Source organism: Balaenoptera acutorostrata, chromosome 2 (assembly GCF_949987535.1).
Source record: "Balaenoptera acutorostrata chromosome 2, mBalAcu1.1, whole genome shotgun sequence".
Classification (NCBI taxonomy): Eukaryota; Metazoa; Chordata; class Mammalia; order Artiodactyla; family Balaenopteridae; genus Balaenoptera; species Balaenoptera acutorostrata.
In genome coordinates this window covers 127,095,468-127,120,786 of record NC_080065.1, presented here as the reverse complement: position 1 = coordinate 127,120,786, position 25,319 = coordinate 127,095,468, and the positions used below count along the sequence as shown (strand labels likewise).

At 44.0% G+C, this 25,319-nt stretch overlaps 2 protein-coding genes across 8 annotated transcripts in view; one reads left to right on the top strand and one right to left on the bottom strand.

Moving 5' to 3' along the window:
- Window positions 1–372: 372 nt before the first annotated feature.
- On the top strand, window positions 373–25,282 carry GNPDA1 (glucosamine-6-phosphate deaminase 1). 3 transcript variants are annotated; one of them, XM_007194146.3, is made up of 7 exons: window positions 373–503; window positions 1,405–1,534; window positions 4,497–4,598; window positions 5,795–5,977; window positions 7,013–7,197; window positions 9,348–9,522; window positions 24,758–25,282. In XM_007194146.3, the coding sequence occupies exons 2-7, from the start codon at window positions 1,411–1,413 to the stop codon at window positions 24,778–24,780; spliced, it is 792 nt and encodes a 263-aa protein (XP_007194208.1). In that variant the 5' UTR covers window positions 373–503; window positions 1,405–1,410; the 3' UTR covers window positions 24,781–25,282. The 3 variants fall into 3 exon arrangements, with proteins under 3 accessions (XP_007194208.1, XP_057394571.1, XP_007194209.1); XM_057538588.1 differs by lacking the exon at window positions 24,758–25,282 and adding an exon at window positions 17,403–19,754; XM_007194147.3 differs by lacking the exon at window positions 24,758–25,282 and adding an exon at window positions 10,535–10,948.
- Window positions 21,050–25,319, bottom strand: part of RNF14 (ring finger protein 14) — a 42,608-nt gene continuing 38,338 nt past the window's right edge. For all 5 annotated transcript variants that reach the window (XM_007194151.2, XM_007194148.2, XM_007194150.2 and 2 more), the window contains one exon: window positions 21,050–23,547. In XM_007194151.2, coding sequence (XP_007194213.1) covers window positions 23,490–23,547 — 58 coding nt within the window. In that variant the 3' untranslated portion in view covers window positions 21,050–23,489. The remainder of the gene's footprint in view (window positions 23,548–25,319) is intronic.

Genomic DNA, 25,319 nt, shown 5'->3' with positions numbered 1-25,319 from the left:
GAGTAGAGGAGACCAGGGACCTACATTTTTCTCTAGTTCATACTGCTGCAAAGATGGATTTTTTTTTTAAGGTAGAAAAATCCAATTATATTTAAAACAAAAAAGCAGTAATATCTAGGTAAATAAATGATATCTAAAAAAATAAACTGACGGCAGAGCCAAGCCCAGCCCTAGAGGAAGCGATTCTGCTCTTCCTCCCGCGCCCCACCCCTAGCACTGAAAACCCTGCCCCAGCCCCCGGCCTTGGGGACTGCATCCCTGGGAGCGACCTGGGACCCCCCCAAGTCTCCCTCCTCCACCAAACCAGTCTCCAAGCCCCGCCCCCCACGGCTTTTCCGGGGCCTGCACAGCCTCTGGCCCGCCGGGCAGAGTCCTCCTTGGAGCCGCGGCTCCAGAAGTCAGCCCCGCGGGCGCAGCGCGGCACCGCGTGACCTGCAGCCACATGACCCACGCGGGGCGGGGCCGCCAGCGCAGTCGCTGCATCAGCCGCGGGAGGCGTCCGCGTAAGTGGGGAGCGGGGTGCGCGGGGACTCTCCTCGCGGGCGGGCGTCCGGGCGCTGCCCAGCCTCCGGCAACCTGGGGCCGGGACCCCCAGCGATCCGCTAGGGTCCCCTCCCCGGGAGGGGCGATGGGATCGCCACTGGGGTGGGGGAAAAACTCCTGTACCCCACGGACCACGGATCCGGCCACCTCAGCCTTGGCCTTCCCACTCTGATTTGACCGCAGTGCGGCGGGGAGGACTAAACGCCCTCCTTCCAGAGCGATTACCTTTGCCGCGTGTTCTTTGGGGGAAACAGGATCTGCAAAGCAAGGCAGGCCGGTGGGAGCGCCCCTCTCTGGTACTGAAAGAGAACACACCTTTCCAGGCCTCCACCTGCTCTAGTGATCCAAGATGATCCCATGACCTTCCCATGACCTTCCCAACCCCCATCCAAGATGATCCCATGACTCTTCCTATTGAGGAAGAGTTCAACAGTAGAGTATCTAGCCAGGTGGGGGTTGTCGAGGGGTGGCGAAGAGGGGCCTGGGTCGAGCTGCAACATAATAGCCAACATGTTATATTGAATACTATGTGGTTTACATGCATCTTCTTTCATATTCACCATCATGAAATTTGTCAGGTAGGTGCTGTTGTCCCCATTTTCCCGTAAGAGAAAACAGGCTCAAAGAACTTGGGTCCTTCACCAAGGTCCTGCAGTTGATCAATGGAGGAACCGAGATTAGAACCCAGGTCTGTCCCACAGCAGCACCTCCTGGTGGGTAGTGGAGGCACTTGGCCCAGCTTGTCAATGCTCTATGAACTTCCCCTTCCAGGCTCAGACAGCATGGAGAGAAGGGCTTCTCCCCTCCACCCCTTTCTCCTTACCCCTTACCACTGATTCCTTTTGTCACCTACCCCTGCAGGACAAGATGAAGCTCATCATCCTGGACCACTATTCTCAGGCCAGTGAGTGGGCAGCCAAATACATCAGGAACCGCATCATCCAGTTTAACCCAGGGCCAGACAAGTACTTCACTCTGGGGCTCCCTACTGGTGCGTTGTGGGATGGGGAGGGTGGGCGAGGGCATTATGGGCTTTTAAGGGGCCAGGTAGGTAGGCTCATTCAGCCAAGGGACTGCAAGGAGGGCTCTGAGGTACTGGCCCTATGAGTGAACAACTCCCCTGCCCCCGGACATACGAAACAGAGGACCCAGCTTCCTCTGGGTTGGTTTGTTGCTGCCTGCTCCTGAAGAGTCCTGGAGTAGAAGTGATCTTGGTTAGGCAGGAAAAACTTTGATTTTTAGGCTATATCCTAAGCCAGCCCTGTCAGTCAAGTTTCCTTAACAGAATTAAGTTCTAATACCTTAAGGCATACGTTTCATGTGATGAATTAATTTCTCTTCTCTGCATCTAGAGTGCTACTAACTAAGCGCCATCCTTGGGAGAGTTGAGAAGATAGTCACTCAATGCATTTTCTGTAAGGCTTAATTAAACACAGGACCTAAGTGAAAAACAGTCCTAGTTTCTTTAGGGAAAAAATCAGAATGTTGCCTTTATGGGAGGATATTTTGAACCCAGTTTTTCAAGGCAAATGTTCTGATTATTTCTTTCAGAAGTGGGGTGGATTTGCCTCAGTGACCAATCCACTATTGCAGGAGTCTTCAAGCTTTTTCTGTATACGGCCAAGTAATAAATATTTTACCCTTCACTGGCCATACAGTTTCTGTTGCAGCTACTTAACTCTGCCCTTGTAGCTCAGAAGGAGCCATAGACAATCCAGAGATGAGCATGGATGTCTGCCAGCACTGACGTTTGAGTTTATATAATTTTCATATATCATAATATTCTTTTGGTTTTTAAAAACTACTCTTAATTTATGAGCTCTACAAAAACAGGCAGCAGGCCAGATCTGGCCTGTGGGCTGAAGTTTTCCGACCTCTGCTCTAGAGGTTTGTGGAAACCCTATACTCAGGTAGGTATCTGTGAAACCACCAGCGTCTCAGGCTGTGTCGGGGCTGTGCTAACATCCTGTTTTCTAACTGTGGAGCCACCCTGGGTCAGAGTCTGGGCTTCTGCTGAAACCCCTCCCCGTTTCCCCATCGTCTGCAAAATTAGATCCAAGCCCCTCAGAGTGTTGTTCAGGGCCCTCCAAGACCTGGCCCCTTCCTGACTGTCACACTTGAACCAGCACAGCATTTCCATACGGGTTCCTTGGAACATTCCTACTGTTAGTTGAAGCACCCTCAGGGTTCTGGGTGGAAGCCACAGAAACCGACTCTGGCTAACTTAAGCAGAAAAGGAATTTATTGGCTAGATATTGGAAGCTCACAGAATTGATGGGGAGGCTAGAAGTTTGGAAAATGGACATGATGAAGCTCAGGGGGAGGACAGGGAAGCTGTGTGGCTCAGCCATGGCTAAGACCATGTCACAGGGATAGGCTGATGATTATGTGTGGATGGGGCTGCCACTGTCATTCATTCAGCAGATATTTATTGAATACCTGCTGTATGCCAAGTTGTTCTAGGTGCCAGGGATACAGCAGTGAATAAAAAGAACACAAATTCCTGCCCTCCTAAAGCTTGAATTATGGTGGGAGAGACAGATAATAAACAAGTGAATTAGCAAAATATAGACTATGTTAGATGGTGATAAGAGGGAAGGAGAAAAATGAAGCAGGGAAAGGGGCTAGAGAGTGTTTAGGCAGAGGTGGGAGTTACAGTGTTGGATATGGGGGCAGGGAAGGTCTCTCTGAGAAAGTGACACTTGAGTAAAGGCCTAAAGAGGTGAGTTAGCTGTGCAGATACCTGAAGGAGAGCATTGCTGGCAAAGGAAACAAACACCATGTGCAAAGGCCCTGAGGTGGAATTGCTTGAAGCAGGATTCCTAGCTGGGGAGAGAGTTAGCCAGGGGCCAAATTATATAGAGCCTTTGTTAGGACTGATTATAACTCAGAGTGAAATGAAAAGCCATTAGTGGGTTATGAAAAGAATGATCTGATTTGGGTGGGGCTTTTTTCTTTCCATCTTTTTCTTTTTAAAAGTTTCATGCATTCAGAAAAGCTGAAAGAATAGTACAGTACCATCTACTTAGATTCAGCAACTGTTAACCTTTTGCCACAATTGCTTTCATCTCTTGTGGCTCATGTTCTGTCTGTACACACACACATACACACACACATTTCTTATGAGCCACTGGAAAGTAAGGTCCAGAGATCCTGACACTTTACCTCTAAATCCTTTAGTACATATCTCCTCAGAATAAGGACATTCTCTTACATAACCACAATACTATTATAATACCTAAGAAAATTAAAAATCATTTCATAATATCATCTAATATACAGACTATATTAAATTTTTTCCCCTAATTGTCCACATTTATTTTTTATAGTTTTTAAAAAAAATTAATCCCAGTGTCCAGTCAGGCTTCATGCATATTTAGTTTCTTAATCGACAGCAGTCCTCTTGCCCTTTTATGGGTTTTATGACTGACTTTCTAATGAGACTCAACTCGGGTTTGCTGCTCCGAGGGAAAGTCTTCCCCAAACCCACAGGCTAGCCTGTACCACAGCCGACATTACTGCTTCGGGTCCCCACACCTAGACAGTGAGCTCTTCCAGGGTGGCTGCTCACTTCTCTGTGTCCCCATCACGTACCTCTCATGTACTGGTTGCTCAGGGAATGTCATGTCAGTAATTAAGTCTGACATTCACTCAGGTGCTAATCACAGTCATTTCAATCATCAGTGTGCTGAGTGCTAGGGATTCAGCCGTGAACAAGACAGACACAGCCCTTCCCTCCTGGAGCTTACGGTCTAGGGGGGAAATAGGCATTAAACCAGCACTTAACGGGTGGCAGTTGGAATTGAGCATTGGGTAGGACTTCAGATCTGATTTGTTTCTGTCAGATCTGACAGGTTCTCCTGGTGGAGTATCCCTGATTCATTCCCAGGAGCCCTCTGGGCTTCCAGGAGCTGGGGGCTGAAGGGGGGTCATGGCTGTGGCCTCTCTTGCAGGGAGCACCCCACTTGGCTGCTACAAGAAGCTGATTGAATACTACAAGAACGGAGACCTGTCCTTCAAATATGTGAAGACTTTCAACATGGACGAGTATGTGGGTGAGTCTTGGGAGAATCGTACTCCTCCCCTCACAGGATCGGCCCAGGAGAGGACTGGGGAGGTCTCAGGGAACCAGTGGCATTTGGGGGTAGGCTCAATTGGTGATACTGTATCTTCCAGGCCTTGGTTCACTCAGCTATGACATGAGGCTAATAAAGCTGACCTCATGGGCTGTAAGCATTAAGTGATATACCACGTGTGGAAGCTTCTTGATCAGAGCAAGCACTTAATGAATTCCAGCATATCTCCTCCTCTGCCTCCTCCCCAACTCCATGCCATTTCTTTCTGGAACAAATGGCTGCAAATGGGATCTGGGGTCCCATGGCTGGGGTGTGTGCCCCCACACACACACCAGTGTCTGTGTCTGGACTTTCTCTCTACTGTTCATCTTCCCGTCCCCTTCCTGCCAAGTATACTGGGAAGGGAGCTGAGACTGGTGTCCTTTCCACTGATGAAAAGTGGCACCTTGGGCTTCTGTCACCCTCTCCACCCCCACCATCATTTTGTAATGGTTTCGCCTTAAAGATTCTTTTTTTTTTTCAATTGTGGTAAACTACACGTAACATAAAATTTACCATTTTAACCATTTTTATGTGTACAGTTCAGTGTTATGTACATTCACAGTTGTGCAACCAATCTCCAGAACTCTTTTCATCTTGCAAAACTGAAACTATCCATTAAAAATCAACTGCCCATTTCCCCACTCCTCAGCCCCCTGAAACATGCACTTTAAACATTGTTTTTCTTCTTGACTGAAAAAAATCTTTTTTGGGAAGCTCTGAGATAATTCTCTCCAACCACTTGGTGTTCCAGTTGGGGTTCAGGCTGAGCAGGGTGTAATGGGGGGATGAACGGTGAGGTGGGAGGCACAGGGTAAGGGGTGTTCTTGCTTCCTTTCCTGATGGGCCCAGCCCTACCCCCCAGAGGCTAGCCCACCTCCAGAGGTCCAGACTGATCCTCGCCTCCAGCCATTCTCTTGTGAAAAGATCAGAATGAGGGCCCAGGCCCACGGTCATGGGCACAAGGACACCAGCTCAGCTTACTCCGAGTGGCTGGGGGTGAGAGGGCTAGTGCCCAAGGCTCCCTGATGGGCTCTTCCCTGAAAGTGTCTCTGGGGGTCTGGGGGTATCCTGGCATCCTTGGGAGGGCGCTCTTGCTCAGCCTGGCATGACTGAGTGCAGCCATGGCCCCACAGGCCTTCCTCGAGACCACCCGGAGAGCTACCACTCCTTCATGTGGAACAACTTCTTCAAGCACATTGACATCCACCCAGAAAACACCCACATCCTGGATGGGAATGCAGCTGACCTGCAGGCTGAGTGTGATGCCTTTGAAGAGAAGATCAAGGCTGCGGGTGGGATTGAGCTGTTTGTCGGAGGTGAGCGCGACACCGCAGCAGGTGTCCAGGGCAAACCCAGGGTGGCTGGAACATATGAGAAGGAGGACAAGACCCATGCCTGTCTGCAAACAGCTCCCTCTCTCTGCACCAGTGACAGTGGGGTCACTTATTAGCCTGAGGCAGCAGGGAAGGCACAGAGTGGGAGCCCTGGTGCCCTGCCCTGCCGCTCAGAAACTTTGTGATCTGGGGCATCTCCTCTTTCTGCAATTTGATGCCTTGTCTGTAAATTGAGGTATTTGGATTTGGACTCTGAGATTCTCTCTATTCCTTAGACAAGGTTTTATGGATCAGTCATGGGACTTAGTTAAACATAATCACAGACTCATGTAGTTCCAGAAGATTCTACCATCAGCCCCTGCATGCTAAAAATAGCAATTGAACCCCAGAGAAGTTTTGTGAATTGCCCGGGGTCAGCCAGCCAGAGCAGTGGAGAGAGGGTGGGGACCTAGGGTATCCCGCTCTCAGGCTTATGCGTGTTCCTGTCCTGAGTTGCCCTCTTACACTTCGTCTGTCACGGCCTCTGGAGTCCCCCATGGGGGATGGGGGTGGGAGGCTGAAGTTGAACAGTCTTTGACTGCTCCAGATTTAACCCTTCTTTACTTCAAGGTGGGGAGGAAATGGCTAGGAGTGCTCATGTTCTGAGATTTTATAAACCTGGCAGCCCCTTTCCAGGCCCTGTGTATGTTTTCTTCGGTGTGACTCCAGCCCAGCAGGGATAGAGAAGTGGCAGGAGAGAGAGAAGTTACACTTGGATGATCTGGGGGGGCAGAAGCTTTTGGGATTGCTCCCTACTTAGCTTTCTGAGGGTGGTAGCAAGTTAACAATGTCTGTGTGTGCCTCAGCTAGAAATGAGAGGGGAAGATCATATGCTTAAAGTGTACCTTTAAATGAATGAGCTGAGAGACACGGTTTTCAAGGATTTTTTTCAGACCCCAGGTCGGGAAGGAGAGATTGTCCATTCTTGAAATCTTGGATCCCTGGGACTGACAGAGCTGCCCTGTCTCTTCTGGGCAGGCATCGGCCCTGACGGACACATTGCCTTCAACGAGCCGGGGTCCAGTCTGGTGTCCAGGACCCGTGTGAAGACGCTGGCCATGGACACCATCCTGGCCAATGCTAGGTTCTTCGATGGAGATCTCGCCAAGGTGCCCACCATGGCCCTGACGGTGGGTGTGGGCACTGTCATGGATGCTAGAGAGGTAAGGGTGCAAGGGATCCACAGGCATTCATTGGGGGGCTGGACTTGGCTTTTTGCTGTTAATTTCAACTATACAGGTACCACCTGAATCCATTTTATTAAAAATGAAGACATTGTAAATAAGGCTAAAATCCCAACTGACCCTATCACTGCTCTCCTTCCTCTCTGGAAGTAACCATTCTTCCCAGTGTGAGGTGAAACCTTTTCAGCACTGACTGCCCAGGGGGCCACAGGCTCCTGGTCTCTGCTTACCCAGCACCACTAATAACAGAATATGAATTTGTACCTGTCCAGGTACTGAGAGGGGCCCTCTGGTTCCCTGCAGTTGGTGGAGGCCACTGCTTGAAGGGAGCTCCCCCTGCAACCGCAGGATGCTTGTGGTTATAGCCCTGTGCTCAGGGATTCATAAATGTGGAGAAGTGTGATTGAAATAGTTTCTTGAACTGAATTGAGTCTTTCTATAGAAATTTGGGTATCATTTGTATTTTTTGTAGTTCCAATTTCCTTACTTTCATTAGAAGCATTTTCTCTTCCTGATATATTCAGTGGGAAGCAGCTACAGACATTTTAGCTTTAAGTTTCTTTGCCCAAGTCTGTATGTAAACAAACATGTAAATCATTGAAAAAGTTTCCCTGTCTAAAGTGAATTTTTGGGCTTCCCTGGTGGCGCAGTGGTTGAGAATCTGCCTGCTAATGCAGGGGACACGGGTTCGAGCCCTGGTCTGGGAGGATCCCACATGCCGCGGAGCGGCTGGGCCCGTGGGCCACAATTACTGAGCATGCGCGTCTGGAGCCTGTGCTCCGCAACAGGAGAGGCCGCGGTAGTGAGAGGCCCGCGCACCGTGATGAAGAGTGGCCCCCGCTTGCCACAACTGGAGAGAGCCCTAGCACAGAAACGAAGACCCAACATAGCAATCAATCAATCAATCAATTAATCAATAAAAAATAAATAAATAAAATATATTTAAAGTGAATTTTTGTGAAATGAGCGATGGCAGCAGATTTCTGTTGGGTAACCTTGAATCCGTACCTAGGCAGGTCATTCTGCTGTTTTTGGCCTTGCAGCTTATAAACACTACAGTTTGAGGGCTCTTCCTGTGGTGTGCAGAAAGGACCTGGGGCTGGAAATCTGGAAATTCTCTTTTTTAAAATGAGTTCTGGGGTCCTGAACAAAGAGTCACATTCTCTCTATGCCTCTGTCTTCTCATTTCAAGAAAGGAACAGTAAATCCTGCTCACAACTCCATGGCACAAGTGAATTACAATGAAAGGATATCTGGAATGCTGAGTTCTTTATAATCACTTTCTGGCACTTAACATTCTTTTTTTTTTTTTAATTAAAAAAATTATTTTATTTATTTATTTTTTGGCCGTGCCTCACGGCTTGCAGGATCTTAGTACCCTGACCAGGGATTGAACTCAGGCCCTCGGCAGTGAAAGCAAGGAGTCCTTACCACCAGACTGCCAGGGAATTCCCACACTTAACATTCTCGATATTTTAAGTGTTGAGGGGAGTCTGTGCCTGTTTTACTTAAACAAAAAGCATTACTCCAAGTCACATGAGCAGGTCTAATACTCTGAACTGAAAGTGACCAGATTAAGGGGCAGCTTTACTGGGATTCAACCTTAGCAGCCACACAGATAACTCTCACCATTGCTTCCAAGGCCTCCCTGGAGGTGCACATCAGGACCCCTCTTTTTCCGGTTTGTCACTGTGAAAACTCACCCAACCTAGGGGCCCGGGACCCAGCGTCAGAGCTGTTGGGATAAGGCGTGGGCCTCTGTATGTATAGCACATCCGTTCACAGGGCACTTTCACGGTCATCATCAAAGGCGCCAGGAGGCACTATCATGTGGTGGTCAAGAGCATGGCCTCTGGGTTAGAAATGACCTGGGGCAAGTTACTTAAACCCCCATCACAGAGTCCACTTCCTTATCCGAGCATGTAGGGATGACAGCGCTCCCCATCTCAGGCTCCTTGTGTGATAAAGCACACAGAGCGTGGAGCAGTGTGCCACGTGCTGACGACCTACAATGACATAAAAACAACAGTCCTTACAGTCGTTTTGGGCGGCCGCTGGAATTCAGGCGTCTAGACTCCCAGCTCCGCTGCTCCTTCTCCTCCATCACAGGCCTGTTTTCTGATCCCCAGGTGATGATCCTCATCACGGGTGCTCACAAGGCGTTTGCTCTATACAAGGCCATCGAGGAGGGAGTGAACCACATGTGGACCGTGTCTGCCTTCCAGCAGCATCCCCGCACGGTGTTTGTGTGCGACGAGGATGCCACCCTGGAGTTGAAAGTGAAGACCGTCAAGTATTTCAAAGGTGAGGGTGGGGTGGGTCAGGGGGTAGGTGGCCAAGTTCAGGTGTGCCAGGAGTGAGGAATGGATCTAGCTTGCAGGCTCTGGCCACTTTGACAACTATGATTTTAATCAAATCAAACCCTCCTCTCAGAATACAGTTTTCTCTTCCATCCGTGACTATTTAAGGGTCCATTTCTAGAGACCTGTTTGCTCTGAGGAGGAGGAAAGAAAATGAAATGAAAGTTGTAGTTCAAGGGTAGTTTGGTAATCACCTTGCAGCGATATTGAGCCTCAGGTTTTTTATCTTTCCAGATCTTATACAGGCCTTTTCCTTCTAGTCAAGGCACTGAACTGTCATGCACATCTTTCTTTCTTCTACTTAAAGCGGACACTCACTGCTTTAAATAAACTTATGTGAAAATCCTCATTTACTGAGCAGGCAAATTAGGAATTTGGTTTTTTTTTTTTTAAAGATTTATTGATTGATTGATTGATTGATTGATTGCTATGTTGGGTCTTCGTTTCTGTGCTAGGGCTTTCTCTAGTTGCGGCAAGCGGGGGCCACTCTTCATTGCGGTGCGCAGGCCTCTCACAATCGCGGCCTCTCTTGTTGCAGAGCACAGGCTCAAGACGCACAGGCTGAGTAGTTGTGGCTCACGGGCCTAGTTGCTCCACGGCATGTGGGATCTTCCCAGACCAGGGCTCGAACCTGTGTCCCCTGCATCAGCAGGCAGATTCTCAACCACTGCGCCACCAGGGAAGCCCTAGGAATTTGTTCTTTGATGAAAAGATTAACCTTTTAATGGCCAACTCTCCTAGAGATTGAATTTATAACAATCCCATGGATTGTAGCATTCATTAGGAATAACAAATTCTTTTCCTATTCTTAGGGTGTTTATCATTTGGGCCCACAGAGAAAAGATGATGAGTGTCAGTTCTAGGACAAAATTTGAGAGCCCCTGGATGTTACTGTTGATAATCATGGAACTCTACCTCTACCTGCATTAATGACTTTTGTTTTTCATTTTTTGTAGGTTTAATGCTTGTTCATAACAAGTTGGTGGACCCCTTGTACAGTATCAAAGAGAAAGAAACAGGGAAAAGCCAGTCTTCTAAGAAACCATACAGTGATTAGCCTGAGCTAATCCTAGTGTCAAGTACCTCATTGGGACAGGCAGGTCTTTCTGGAAATTGTCTTTAGGAGGACAGAATTGTATTTCTTTAATCTAGTACGGTTACTCCAGATAAGTGGGTGAACTTATTATTCTTGGCTATGCAGTGTGGAGTCTAGTCATGGAGTTTAGCTACTTGTTTGTAACTTACTGTTAATCAGAAAAAAAAAAAAATCTCTCCATAATTTTGATGTCGGCCCAACTAGGGGTTTTTAGCTTTTTGTTCTGTCTCTGACACTGTTCACATGTACAATACACTCCTGCCAGGAAGTTCTATCATTATGTGCACTGATTCTCAATCGGGAGGGAGTTAGGGGCTTATGTATATGGGACAAAACCTCTTTGGAGAGTCCTGAGAGCCCCTCTTGAGCAGGCCTGCCCCTTATTTGGGAATCACTGTTTTAGATTAAGGAACAAACACTCTCAAAGTCTAAAATCAGTATAAGGAAGTGGTCCCTCTGGTCAGTAACAAGTGCCATGGGAAGGAAACTATCCCTTATTTTCTTTCCCCAGTTTTTACTGCTCTTTCAGTTGGCCTTTCCGAGAACTCAGAGGACTCCTTGAGGGAGGATTTGGGTGGGTAGGACTAAGAAGAAGGCTTTTGCTGATAAACTCAGAGCCTCAAGGGGCCCAGCCACGTTAAACTCCCCTCCATCAGAGACCTTCCAGCACCAGGAGGAAGGCGGAAACCCTTTTCCCACCAGAGCCCTGTGTTTTGTTCCAAGGTCTCACTGTGGCACCTCTCATACATGCTCTTTCATAAGTCCACAAGGCCAGCAGATACTGTCAAGTTCAGCGTAGTGTTCAGTCAAGGTGATGGAGCCAGGGCAAGCAGCTTAGTTGAGTTAGAAACAACACACGAGTGACATGTTCTACATCCCTAAGAGCTGAGTGCCAAGAAACATACCAACTGTTTCTAAAGTTGCCTAATGTCCTTTCCCCACTGAAAATACCCTGCCCTTCTAACCCTCCCAGGTTCGTGTGGCATGGTCTGATGTGCCCAGAACATCAGGAAATACAATGCTTTTGCTCCTTTATCCTTCACCCCTTGTTCACAAGCTGTCCACTGCTCTGCCTTCCTTTTACTCCTATGCCTTGATGGTTTGGATGCTGCCTCCTCCTCCCTATTTTTGTGCCCATTTGAAGCTGCTGCTGCCTCTATTTCTGGGAAAGATCTTTCAGAGCCTGGCTCAGGCCTCTCTTTAAGTGCTGTGTTTGGTACCAGCATTTCATCTTTAGCTTTTATACGTGATTGTGCTGTCATTCTGTTTTAAGCTAATGGATCAATGGACTTGTTTACAATATTTTCTATTAAATCCAGTATTTTCAAGTAAAATGTGTTGTTTGTGGACTTCCACCCCCAAAGGTCAGAAGCTGGTTTGGGTTGATATTTATATATTTTGAGAATAGCTAGCGAGCAAAGCTTCATACTCACTCCTCACAGCAGCTTGGCAGGAAGTCACAATCATAGCAACTGTTGATCTTCTTCAATCACCAGAGGGGAAAATAATCAAAATATCTCATAAAAATGCAGTGCCTGTGTGAAAAAATGGTAGGAATGAACAGATGAGCAATAAATTGTCCGATTCTGTCTCTACTTGGCATCCAAATGAAGATATGACTGTTAAATAGAATAAGGCAGATTTGTGACCAGGAGGGATATATCAACTGCAAGGTATGGAAAACAGGCTTAAGTTTTTTTTTTTAGTTAAAAAAGTCAATATAATGGAACATCTTGGGTCAACATAACCAACTGAGGTACAAGTAGAAGTTGAAAGAAGGGTTTACTTTTTTAAGAACTGTATTAAGATAATTTACATTCCCATAGAATTCACCTGTTTTAAATATAAATTCAATGATTTTTATTAAGTTTATGGAGTTGTACAATTCCTCACCACAATCCCTCTCTGTCATCCCCCAAAGCTCCCTACTCCTACCCCAGCCCAGGTGACCACTCATCTACTTTGTCTCTATAGATTTACCTTTGCTGGACATTTCATATATAAATGGAATCATACAGCAGACATCTTTTGGATCTGGCTTCTTTCACTAAGCATAATGTTTTTGAGGTTTACCCATATGACATGTAGCAAGCAGTCCATTCCGTCTTATTGCTGAAGAATATTCCATTGTATGGATATACCACATTTTGTTTATCCAGTAAAGAAGGGATTACATTTTAAGTACATATGTTAATAGGAAAAAAATCATATTAGAATGAAATGAGAAAGGATTTAGTGATGACAGCTAAACTGGAGATGTCGTATGAACTCAGGACCTTAAAAAGATCTGTCATGGGAAAAGAATCTTAAAAAGAGTGGCTATATGTATATAACTGATTCACTTCACTGTACAGCAGAAAGTAACAACATTAAATCACCTATACGCCAATAAAAATTAAAATAATAATAATGATTAAAAAAAAAAAAAAAAAGATCTGTCTTTCCCAGGCCAGTTTCCCTGGTGGCCCAACAGCCGTGTCGTCCTGCTACAACCAGCTCTTATGCAGATCAAGTGGGATGTATACTCCTGGGCCAGACTGGGCCTCTGATACCAGAGGAGAAATTATATGTTTTGGGGCAGGGATCACAGTGGGCCTGGAATATCTTGTTCCCAGAAAACAAGGATGCTTTAAAAAATGTCTGAGGGGGCTTCCCTGGTGGCGCAGTGGTTGAGAATCTGCCTGCCAATGCAGGGGACACGGGTTCGAGCCCTGGTCTGGGAAGATCCCACATGCCGTGTAGCAACTGGGCCCGTGAGCCACAACTGCTGAGCCTGCGCGTCTGGAGCCTGTGCCCCGCAACGGGAGGAGCCGCGATAGTGAGAGGCCCGCGCACCGCGATGAAGAGTGGCCCCCGCTTGCCGCAGCTGGAGAAAGCCCTCGCACAGAAACGAAGACCCAACACAGCCAAAAAATAAATAAATAAATAAATAAATAACGTGAAATTCTTTAAAAAAAAAAAAAAAAAAAAATGTCTGAGGTAGTACTGAGAGGACAAAGCAGCCCGTTTAATGAGACTCCTATTGGCCAGGTTGTGACAGTTTGATCAATAAAGAAATATTAAATACAGCTAAGTGGAAGAAGACATACAGATGGCCAAAAAAGCACATGTAAAGATGCTCACCACCACTAATTATCAGAGAAATGCAAATCAAAACTACAATATCACCTCACACCAGTCAGAATGGTCATCATCAAAAAGTCTACAAGCAGGACTTCCCTGGTGGCGCAGTGGTTAAGAATCTGCCTGCCAATGCAGGGGACACGGGTTCAAGCTCTGGTCCGGGAAGATCCCACATGCCGCGGAGCAACTAAGCCCGTGCGCCACAACTACTTAGCCTGAGCTCTAGAGCCTGTGAGCCACAACTACTGAGCCCACGAGCCACAACTACTGAAGCCCGCGCCCCTAGAGCCTGTGCTCCGCAACAAGAGAAGCCACCGCAATGAGAAGCCCGCGCACCACACGAAGAGTAGCCCCCGCTCGCCACGACTAGAGAAAGCCCGCACGCAGCAACGAAGACCCAACGCAGCCAAAAATAAAATTAATTTAAAAAAAAAAAGTACAAACAATAAATGCTGGAGATGGTGTGGAGAAAAGAGAACCCTCCTACACTGTTGGTGGGAATGTCAATTGGTACAACCACTATAAAGAACAGTATGGAGGTTCCTTAAACTAAAAATAGAACTATCATATGATCCAGCAGTCCCACTCCTGGGCATAATATCTGGAGAAAACCATAATTTGAAAAGATACATGCTCCCCAGTGTTCATTGCAGCACTGTTTACAATGGCCAAGACATGGAAGCAACCTAAATGTCCATCAGTAGGAATGGATAAAGAAGATGTGTTACATATATACAATGGAATATTACTCAGCCATAAAAAAAGAACAAAATAATGCCATTTTGCAGCAACATGGATGGACCTAGAGATTATCATACTAAGTGAAGTAAGTCAGACAGAGAAAGACAAATATCAGGATATCACTCATATGGAATCTAATTTAAAAAAATGATATAAATGAACTTATTTACAAAACAGAAACAGACTCACAGATTTCAAATCCAAACATGATTATCAAAGGAGAAATGTTGGGGGGAGGGATAAATTAGGAGCTTGGGATTAACATACACACACTACTATATATAAAATAGATAACTAACAAGGACCTACTACATAGCACAGGGAACTCTACTCAATATTCTGTAATAACCTATATGGGAAAAGAATCTGAAGAAGAACGAATATATGTATATGTATTGATATAACTGAGTCACTTCGCTACACACCTGAAACTAACACAACATTGTAAATAAATCAACTATACTCCAACAAAATTTTTTAAAAATAAATAAATACAGCTAAGTGGAACAAGTTGAATCTATCTGTAAAACCCCAAGTGTGACACTCAAAAAGGAAATGGTAATATTAAGTATACATGGAGTTGTATTTCAGGAAGGGTGGATGGAATGTGCTTAAATTTTCATTACATTTAGTAAAAACAAGCAGCATGTTGACATAAGTGGGTGTCACCTCTCCTATTAAATACATCTGTTTATAAAGAACAGATGGACACAAGAGTCTAGCCCACTATCTACCCGCCCCTATCTATGGCTTACTCCCTTACTTCCTCAGGTCTTTGCTCAAATGTCATCTATCAGAGAGATCTTCCCTGACCCTCCGATATAAAGTAGCAATCCTGATTCTCTATCCCTCTCTGGGATAGTTTCTGATGCCTCCTTCCTGGGAACTAAAATCCTTAATGTGATGAGATGCTAGTGAAGCATGCATAAGTTTCCAGTAAGACATATTGTGATAGGATCCTGGGTTATGAAATAATGGGTAAATAAAACAACATAGTAATTTGGATCTCAAGGGTGCCCTTAACACCAACTATTTTTCCCTAGTCCATTCGATCTACTTAGAGAGCCCTAATTCATAACGTCTCAAGACTCTAATCCCTTTTCCTCCAGTTCTTCTCTGAGCTGATGACCTTGAAAATAGAAGCAATCAGGAAAGAACTTCCACAAGTTCCCACCATCACATACACCCGCCTGCCAGCCCTGCCCTCACTGTTTGCCCTCTTCCTGTCACTTGTTCCTTGGCCAGTCCCTCTGTGCACTAGATCCCATCTTCTCTTCCCTTCTTGAGGGCATTGCTCCAGCAAGACTCTCCTCTCGCACCTACAGCATCAAACTCCTTCTTTCCTGGATCACCCCTATCAGAATACAAAACAAGTTTTAAAAACAAAACTCTTTACCCTGTTTGTCCCCTCCTATCATAGCTTCATTCTCTGATACCCTTTTCAATAAGCAAAATTTCTGGAATTACCTATACTCTGGCTCCAATCTCTCTCCCCCAGTTCTCTCTCTTTATTCTGGTACTCCCATTATGCACGTTACACACCTTTTGCAATTCTCACAGTTCTTAGATATTCTGTACCTTTTCTGTACCTATTTTTCTTTCATTCCTTTTTCTCTTTAAATTTCAGTTTGGGACATTTCAAGATATTGACATATCTTCAAGTGCAAGATTCTTTTCTCAGCTGTGTTCAGTCTACTGATGAGCCCATCAAAAGCATTCATTTCTGTTACAATGTTTTTATTTCTAGCATTTCTTTCCATTCTTAGAGTTTCTTTTGCTTACTCATCTGTTCTTGCATGTTGTCCACTTTTTCTGAGACCTTAGCATATTAATCTGGGTTATTTTAAATTCCCATTCTGATAACTCGAAAATCTCTGCCATGTCTGAGTTCGGTTCTGATGCTTGCTTTATCTCCTCAGATTATTTTTTTCCGCCTCTTAGCATCCTTGTAATTTTTTATTGAAAGTTGGACACGAGGTACTGGGTAATAGGAACTGAGATAAATAGGCCATTAATGTGAGGTTTTATGTTTATCTGGCTAGCAGCTAGGCTGTGTTTTAATGTCTCCTGTAGGTGTCAGAGGCTTCAATTTTCTTCAGTGTCTTTTGTTTTTGTCTCCCCTGTTGTCTTTGGGTTTCCCTAGAAACTCCTTCTTAAAATAGAGGCTGTGTCTTGCAACTCTTTCAAGAGCTGTAATCCACTGTTATAATACTGGAGCCCTATAGATGGTATAGTATTAGGGAGAAGCATTCTATAATCTTATGGTTGAATCTGCTTTATTTTACTGGGCTAGAATCTCTGGGCTGAGACCTACAGAAGTTCCTTAGCCTTTTTTTTCTCCCCACTTATGTGAGCAAGGAAGGCTAGAGAGGGCTCAAACCATCCAAATGCCCTTCCCCTAGATCACAGAAGACTCCAGCAAAGTAATTTTCCTTGAGGGCAGGCTTCTGCCCTGGAAGCAAAGCTCTGGATATATTTCCAAATGGTTACTCCTCTCACCCCCCACCCCCCCACCGCCCCCACACCCCCAAACCCACCCCCCTACCCCCCCACCCCCCGGTTCCCCCAACAAGAGGGGATTCCTCTGCCATCTTCACAGTGGGAACATGATCGAGCTCCTGGAGGTAAAACCCACAGAAGCATGGGGGCCCCCTCAGGAAAGCTCCCAGGAGTTGTTGTTGTTCATGTTTTAAGTTGTAATAATTTATTTGATACTTGTTACAAATTGCTCCCCAGAGTTTTAAACTCTCAAATGAATCCACACTCAGCCCCCTAGCAATTCATTTAAATCCTAATTATTGCCTCAAGCAACTTCGACTTTGGGTGAGCTAATCTGTATTTTCTGCATTTTTCTGTCTTTATAGTTTTTGTGGAAGTTCGCCCTGTGACCTCAGTTCTCTGATGGATCGAAGAAAAGTTGATTCTCAGTTTGTTCAGCTTTTTTTTTATTGTGAAGATACCCCATTATTTCTCACACACACCCCAGATTTTCACCTCCCCTCCAGGGAAACAGCACTCATCAAGGCCACCAATGACCTCTACATTGATTGCCAAGTCAGTTCTTAGAGCGCATATTACTTGATCCATTTGCAGTACCTGACAAAGCCGACCCCTCCTTCCTTCAAATTTGACATGGCTTTCCAGGACATCACACTGTGCTGGTTTTCTTACCTTACTGGCCACTCTCAGTCTCCTTTGCTGGTTCCTCCTCACCACCCTGAATTCTTAGCATTTGCAGTGTCCCAAGACTCAGTCTTTGGACCTCTTCTCTTAAAACTCACTCTCTTGGTAATTTCATCCAGTCTCATGGCTTTAAATACAATCTATACATTGACTCCCATATTTATATCTCCAGCCCGAATCTCTCCCTTGAACCCTGGACTAGAATATCCAACTGCCTACCGAACATCTCCACTGAAATAACTATCAGACATCTCAAACTCATCTGTCCACAACTCAAGTCCTGATCTTCACTGGCAAACCTCTGCTACCTATAGGTTTCTCCATCTCAGCTATTCAAAAAGACCTAGAAATCGACTCTGATGCCTCACCTTCTCACATTGTATATCCAATCTATCAGCAAATCCTATTAGTTTTACCTTCAAGGAAGTACAGAATCTGAACATTTGTCAAGATTCCAAGTGCTGGTACACTTGTCCAAGCCATCTGTACTTCTCACCTGAGTCACTGCAGTAGTCTCCTAATTGGTCTGTTTCTGTCCTTGCTCACCCTGCTCCCCTAAAACGTAAGTCAGACCCTATCACACTTTGCTCAAAGTCCTCCAAAGGCTCCCATCGCAGAGTAGAAACCAAAGTTCACCCAAGGCCCTATGCAGTCTGTAGCACCACCCACTCCCATCCCACCTCTTAAAATTCTCCCTTCCTCAGTCTGCTTAAGTCCTTACTGGCTACCACACTGTTCCTGGAGCCCTCTATCATGCTCCTATCCCAAGGGCCTTTGCCCCTGTTCCCTCTGCCTCGACTCTCTTCTCACAGGTGCCCACAAGGTTCACTCCCACACTGCCAAGCCTTTGTTCAAGTGCTATGTTGATGAACTCCTCTCCACTCTTTAAGATTCCAACATCACTCGGCTTCCCTTAACACCCTATTCCTTCTCCCAACTTCTCTCTGTGGTGCTTATTTTCTGATAAACCATATGATTTGCTTAGCGTCTGTCTCCTTCCGCCAGAATTTAAGTTCTACAAGGGCAGGGAGATTTATACCTGCTTTAATCACTGTTACATTCTCAGCACCTAGGAAAATAGTAAGGCCCATTGTGAGGTGTTCAATAAATATTCGTTAAATGAGTGAATGAATACTAGAAAACACAATAGGTTACAAGAAGTGGAACGGGATTGAAAATAAGATACACAATCACCTTTTAAATTTATATGCATTAAGGTTATATTAATATTAGTTTAGTTTGTTGATTCAATGACAAAAATAAAAAAGAGCCAAGGAAAAGAAATAACTGTGCTGACTTTATACTTACCAACTTTGGCATCAGAATCTGACTAAATTTTCAATGTGTACAATATTCTCCAAAGCAACCCCTGGCTCTGAGAAATATGGGACTACTTGGAGTGGTAAATCTTTGGACTACCTGAATAATTGTGCAAAGACTAGACTATGGGTGCTGAAAGTTGATATTACCATAAACAGCTTTCTGACCACAAACTCTCAACCTGTTCTGCAGGCCGATGTTTTTTTTAGTGAGCCAAAGTTCAGGGAACAGACTATTTGGCTACTCTTACCAGTATGAGAGGGCACCACAGTTGTTACAATTCCTTGGTCTTACTTAGCAGCTTCAGCTATAACTTAATTTCTTTACTTCAGTGGTGGCAGGCAAGTGCTACTATCAGGAGTGACACTTTAATGTCATATCACAGTTGGATGTCAACTATGGTTCAAACAGTTTTAAGTGGCCTTACAGTTTTTGGTAATACTGCTATTCCTGCCTTGCTTGTCTCATTAGATGCTATTCTACCTACCAAGGTGTGTAACAGACTATAATGAAACACAGTGAGGAAAATTAAAATCCCAGAAATACACCTGCTTCTATAACAAAGTACTACTCCTGTCATAAGCAGTTATTGCATTTATAACATGGGAACTGTTGCCACCTGCTGGTGCTGCTTATGATAAAATTAATACTTGGTGGGCTCTCCAAAATTCCAGTCAAAATTTTAAAATTCCCTTCTAAAGCAGGCAACCACATGAATGGCTTTATGATTATCATATTTGATTAACTCTAATTTTTTTCTCTGAACTAAAAGGTAGTAAGTATATTAATGAAATTCTAATGTAAACGAGAACCCTCTACTACTAAAAAATGACTTCGCTGACAATGCTATAGGTCTGGGAATACGGCTGCCAAGTATTTTCTGCCTTACCCATCTCCTCAACAGGAAGGGATGTAGCCACTAGATGCTCACTCGTTGGATTCAGTATTTAGCTGAGGTGGCAGGCTAATCCTCTCACACTAGTGCAGAGCCTCCGTGAGTCCAGATGACCCACAAGTCTGATCAACTTGTCCAGTGTTTAATGATTTCCTCATGAAGCTGAGCAGAAAAATGACCATAACGGGCACACAGCCTAAAACTCCAGAGACAGCCAGTGTTCTCAAAAAAAAAACTGATTCAAAGCTACAAAAAGACCTCAATCAAAAAAGAATTTCAGGGACTTCCCTGGTGGTACAGTGGTTAAGAATCCAACTGCCAATGCAGGGGACACGGGTTCGAGCCCTGGTGCAGGAAGATCTCACATGCCACGTAGCAGCTAAGCCCGTACGCCACAACTACTGAGCCTGCACTCTAGAGCCCGCAAGTCACAACTACTGAGCCCACGTGCCACAACTACTGAAGCCTGCACGCCTAGAGCCTGTGCTCCACAACAAGAGAAGCCACCGCAATGAGAAGCCCACGCACCGCAACGAAGAGTAGCCCCCGCTCGCCACAACTAGAGAAAGCCCACGCGCAGCAACGAAGACCCAACGCAGCCAAAAATAAATAAATAAATAAATTACTTTAAAAAAAATTCAAAGGAAATTAACAGCAATTCATAGAATGAAATTTCAAATTTCCAAAAATTATACTCATTAGTAAGTAATGAGTGTGCAAAAAATTTTTTAATTGCGTGCCATTTTGCCCTATCAGATTGGCAAAAATAAGTTAATTTTAAAATAAAACAATAATCTTAAATGCTGGGGAAAAAAAAAGGCCTTCATGAAATGAAGCTAGATACACAAAACTCTTTGTTCTCTCATATACTTTCTTGATATACCAACATTCCACAAACCTATTTATTTCACAGGTCATATGAGGGGTTACCTCAATCTTCCATTTTACTCAGAGACAGAAGTACTCTACCCAAAACTATACCATCTTAAAATTAGCTCGTGACTCATGCCTCAAAACTAAGCCCTACTGTCTTTGTGAAAATTAAGGGGTGAAGATTTTGTACCTAAGGAAGAAACACTCAGTTGAACAAACAAATCTTTGAGACTAACGACCTGTTGTGTTATTTATTTATTTAATTTATTTATTTTTGGCTACGTTGGGTCTTCGTTGCTGCACGCAGGCTTTCTCTAGTTGCGGCGAGCGGGGGCTACTCCTTGTTGCGGTGCGCGGGCTTCTCATTGTGGTGGCTTCTCTTGTTGCAGAGCATGGGCTCTAGGCGCACGGGCTTCAGTAGTTGTGGCTCGCGGGCTCTAGAGTGCAGGCTCAGTAGTTGTGGCTCATGGGCTTAGTTGCTCCATGGCATGTGGGATCTTTCCGGACCGAGGCTCAAACCCATGTCCCCTGCATTGGCAGGCAGATTCTTAACCACTGCGCCACCAGGGAAGCCCACGTTGTTTTTTAAAATCATGGAGAAAAACCCTGCCATTTGTTTCACGAAACTAAGGCTTCTTTCCTACTTCCAATACATCATCAACATAATGTACAACAGCCTAAAATAAAATAATCTCTAGCAACATCAACTAGCCCATGAACTAAAGAGCTTCTGAGTGGCTAGTAGTGAAAGATGAATTGAACTCCTATCCAGTCACTGAGAAGAAGCACTCTTCTCAAGTATGTACTGTATAATTAGTTGTTTTAATTTCCATTTCTTCAACTTATTCTTTAAGTTAACTTTCGTTCTTACATTAAATGTGCTGAATCGAAGTCCATGTAGTTCAAACAAAATATGAGTCCTAAAATCTAAGTTCAGTCACAAGCGGAGGTGCTGTACTATGACTTTCTTCTGCTCATTTTAAGAATATGTGTTATATACCATATAGTTTTTTTTGTTTTTTTGTTTTTTTACCATATAGTTTTTAAATGTGATCAGTTGCCTTGGTGACAGAACACAGAGCAGCAACTCTGCTTTAATTATAAGACAATTTTTAAATAATTTTTATTTTTAAGATTAAGCATCCTCATTGACAATCCAGAAACAGTCCGTGCTCTTTGGATACACACACTTAAAATGGTTAAAAGTGATTCCCCAATTTTCAATGACAAGGCATGAAAAAAGAGCATGTTCACAGCTGCAGCTGAATTCCTCTGTCCTTTTTTTGCCAAAAATCTTATTTTGCTACCAAGCCGCTCACCAAACCACAAGAAAAGACAATTTTTCAAAAAGCCAGCAAAACCCAGAAACAAGGATCTAGGTATCAAGCCAAAATTATCCCCTGAAACAGTGCTGTTGCAAAAAAAAAAAAAAAAAAAAGGATAGGAAGACAAATTTCCATAGCTCATTAGAGAAGCCCTTTAAAAAGAATTCAGAAAGTTAGGACTGGAACTATGGTGGTGCAGTGTTCAAAACGCAGATAATTAAAGTTCAGCTTGTTCGGCTTGGGAACATATTAGGCTTTCTCCTATCCCAGCAGAGGAAATAGAAATATGAGCTGCTGGAGCTAATATTAAAATTGTCCTTACCAATGAAAAGCAGGGCAAGAGTCAACAGAAAGAATGCAGAACAGAAGACAAGTCATTCTGAATCTAGGCTCTACTGCCTAGAAGGAACAGGAAAGTTGAATAGGGCTGAAATTCTTCTGAGCCAGTATCAATAAATTCTAGACTGGGCTCAAAACCAGTGGACTATAGACCACTAATAAATATATCAGGTGACCCACAGTGTTTGTGGTATCAAAAAATATTTTTAAAATTATCTATAAATTTCTATTCTGAAAATCAGATCAAAATGACACTGGGCCATCCAATCAGCTAGAGTAAAGAGCTTCCTCCAAAGAAAATTAATTTAGCAGAAATTCTAGACTTGGCTCAAAAACAGTGGACTATAGACCACTAATAAATATAGCAGGTGACCCACAGTGTTTGTGGTATCAAAAAATATTTTTAAAATTATCTATAAATTTCTAACCTGAAAATCAGATCAAAATGACACTGGGCCATCCAATCAGTTATAGAGTAAAGGGCTTCCTCCAAAGAAAATTAATTTAGCAGAAATTCAGGTTGGAAAGAATGTAACATGGAGTAAATAACATCAGGCTCTCGGTACAATTTTAATAAGGCTTCTACCCACCTCAGCTGTAAGCAGTACTACTGAGGGAGCTCCCACAGAATGTGTTAGAGGGATGCTTCTCAAGAGATAAAAAGGACTATAAGTTTAACTCTTGACCCCTCTCTCCTTACCTAAAGCTTGGAGAAGAAAATAAATATTTAATTTTTAACTACTCAAAGCTTTGGGCACATTGTAATACTAATATTTTCTAGTTTTCATTTTCGGAACCTTTGGCTTAATATTTCCTCAATCATGTTGCAATGAAAAATGTCTGAATGTGCCTTAATCAGTAGTACCACATGAAAATATCAACCTTGTTCTCCCATATCTTCTACATAGGAAGAGGGAATCAATGGTACCCTAAATATCCTGCAAAGTTACTCTGTATACTTGACAAAAGATTAGGGCAAACCACTCCACTTCCATATCTTGAGCAGCAGAAGTTAACTAGTCTTCAACCTCATCTTCCCAAATATCTCCATTAACATCCACAGCATGGAACAACCTGGAAGCATAAAATAAGGTATATTTTAATACACCTGATAGAAACTGAATATAATTTCTTTCCTTTTCTCAAATATACTTTCTGCACTCTTCTGATAACATCTTTGTATATCTTTTCCTCTCCTTTAATCATTCCACTGGGGAGGGCTGAAATATGGGTCCCTTAGAGTTTATAGGAACAGCCCTTTTAAGGATCCAGACAACTCTCTAGGACCAAGCATAAACAACAATGGGAGACGGGCATCACAAAACTGATACTAAATGTGTACAATATGTGGAATAAGCCAAGACTGGAAAATTCAGGCAGTCTAGAAGCTGAACTCCTTCAAAACACTATAACTTTATTACACGCTAATCACTCCATCCTCTCCATCTTCACTGTCCTTGCACTCTCCACCTATAGAATATTTTTCAGTTGCCAATTTGTTTTCCTCCCCTTATGTTACTTAAAATTTATGCAATTTTCAACACTATATTTCCAATGGTTCATGGGAAGAGCCTGTATCTTCAACTTATCTTACAGTTTCATAACACCAATGATTGATTGTAGGTACTCCACAGATGTCTATTAACAAAGATTATCAGCTGATGCTGAAATTGGAGCTGGTGGAGAACAAGATATTCACATTGTGCCAAGGAATCACCCCACAGATCACTTACTAATAACAAAAAGAGAAACCTTTCCTTTACAGTGGAACAAATGATAGAACTGAGCATCATACTAACAGTGAGACAGCCTGACATTATGGATCTGATGTGGTACAACATGAAGTACGTCACCCCTTATTAAGTATTCTTGCCAAAAATGTTACTCTAAATCTAGTCAAACTCCAGTCTAGAGCTAACTTCCACTTTACAGGAAATAGAGAGGATAGAGAAACAAACTCAGAGGTACCATGGAGAAACAAAACTCCAAAAGGTAAGAGGTTATACAGGACAACAGCCTGGACTCTTCAAAAAGTCAATGTTCCCCTCAACACAAACAAACAAACAAAAAAAAGGTGGGCAAAACTTTTCTCCATTAAGAAACTAAAGAGACAGAACCAAATAAAGTGATTGAACTTGATTAGATCCTGGTGTAATAAAACAGCTTCAAGAGATATTTTTAGGGATAGTTGATAAGTCTTAAATATTTAATTAGATGATAGTAAGCCATTGTTGTTAAATTTTTTGCGGTATTGTTGTTATGTAGAAGACTTTTCTTATCTTAGGAAAGACGTGTGAAAGCATATAGAGGGACTTCCCTGGTGGCGCAGCGGTTAAGAATCCACCTGCTGATGCAGGGGACACGGGTTCGAGCCTTGATCCGGGAAGATCCCACATGCCACGGAGCAACTAAGCCTGTGTGCCACATCTACTGGGCCTGAGCTCTAGAGCCTGCGAGCCACAACAACTGAAGCATATGCGCCTAGAGCCCGTGCTCCGCAACAAGAGAAGCCACCGCAATGAGAAGCCCGCACACCGCAACCAAGAGTAGCCCGCGCTCGCCGCAACTAGAGAAAGCCCGCGCACAGCAACGAAGACCCAACGCAGCCAAAAGTAAATAAATTAATTAATTAAAGAAAAAAAAGCATATAGAGATGAAGCATCATATTTCCAACTTAGGGTCAAGTAGTTCAGCAATAAATTTAGAAAACAAATATGGCAAAATATTACCAATTGTTCATTTTGGTGGAAGGTATCCTATTAATCATAGTCCTATCCTTTCTGTATGTTTGAAAATTTTCATGAAAAAAATTGAGGAGGAGAATAAATAAAAGAAAATCCCCAGAT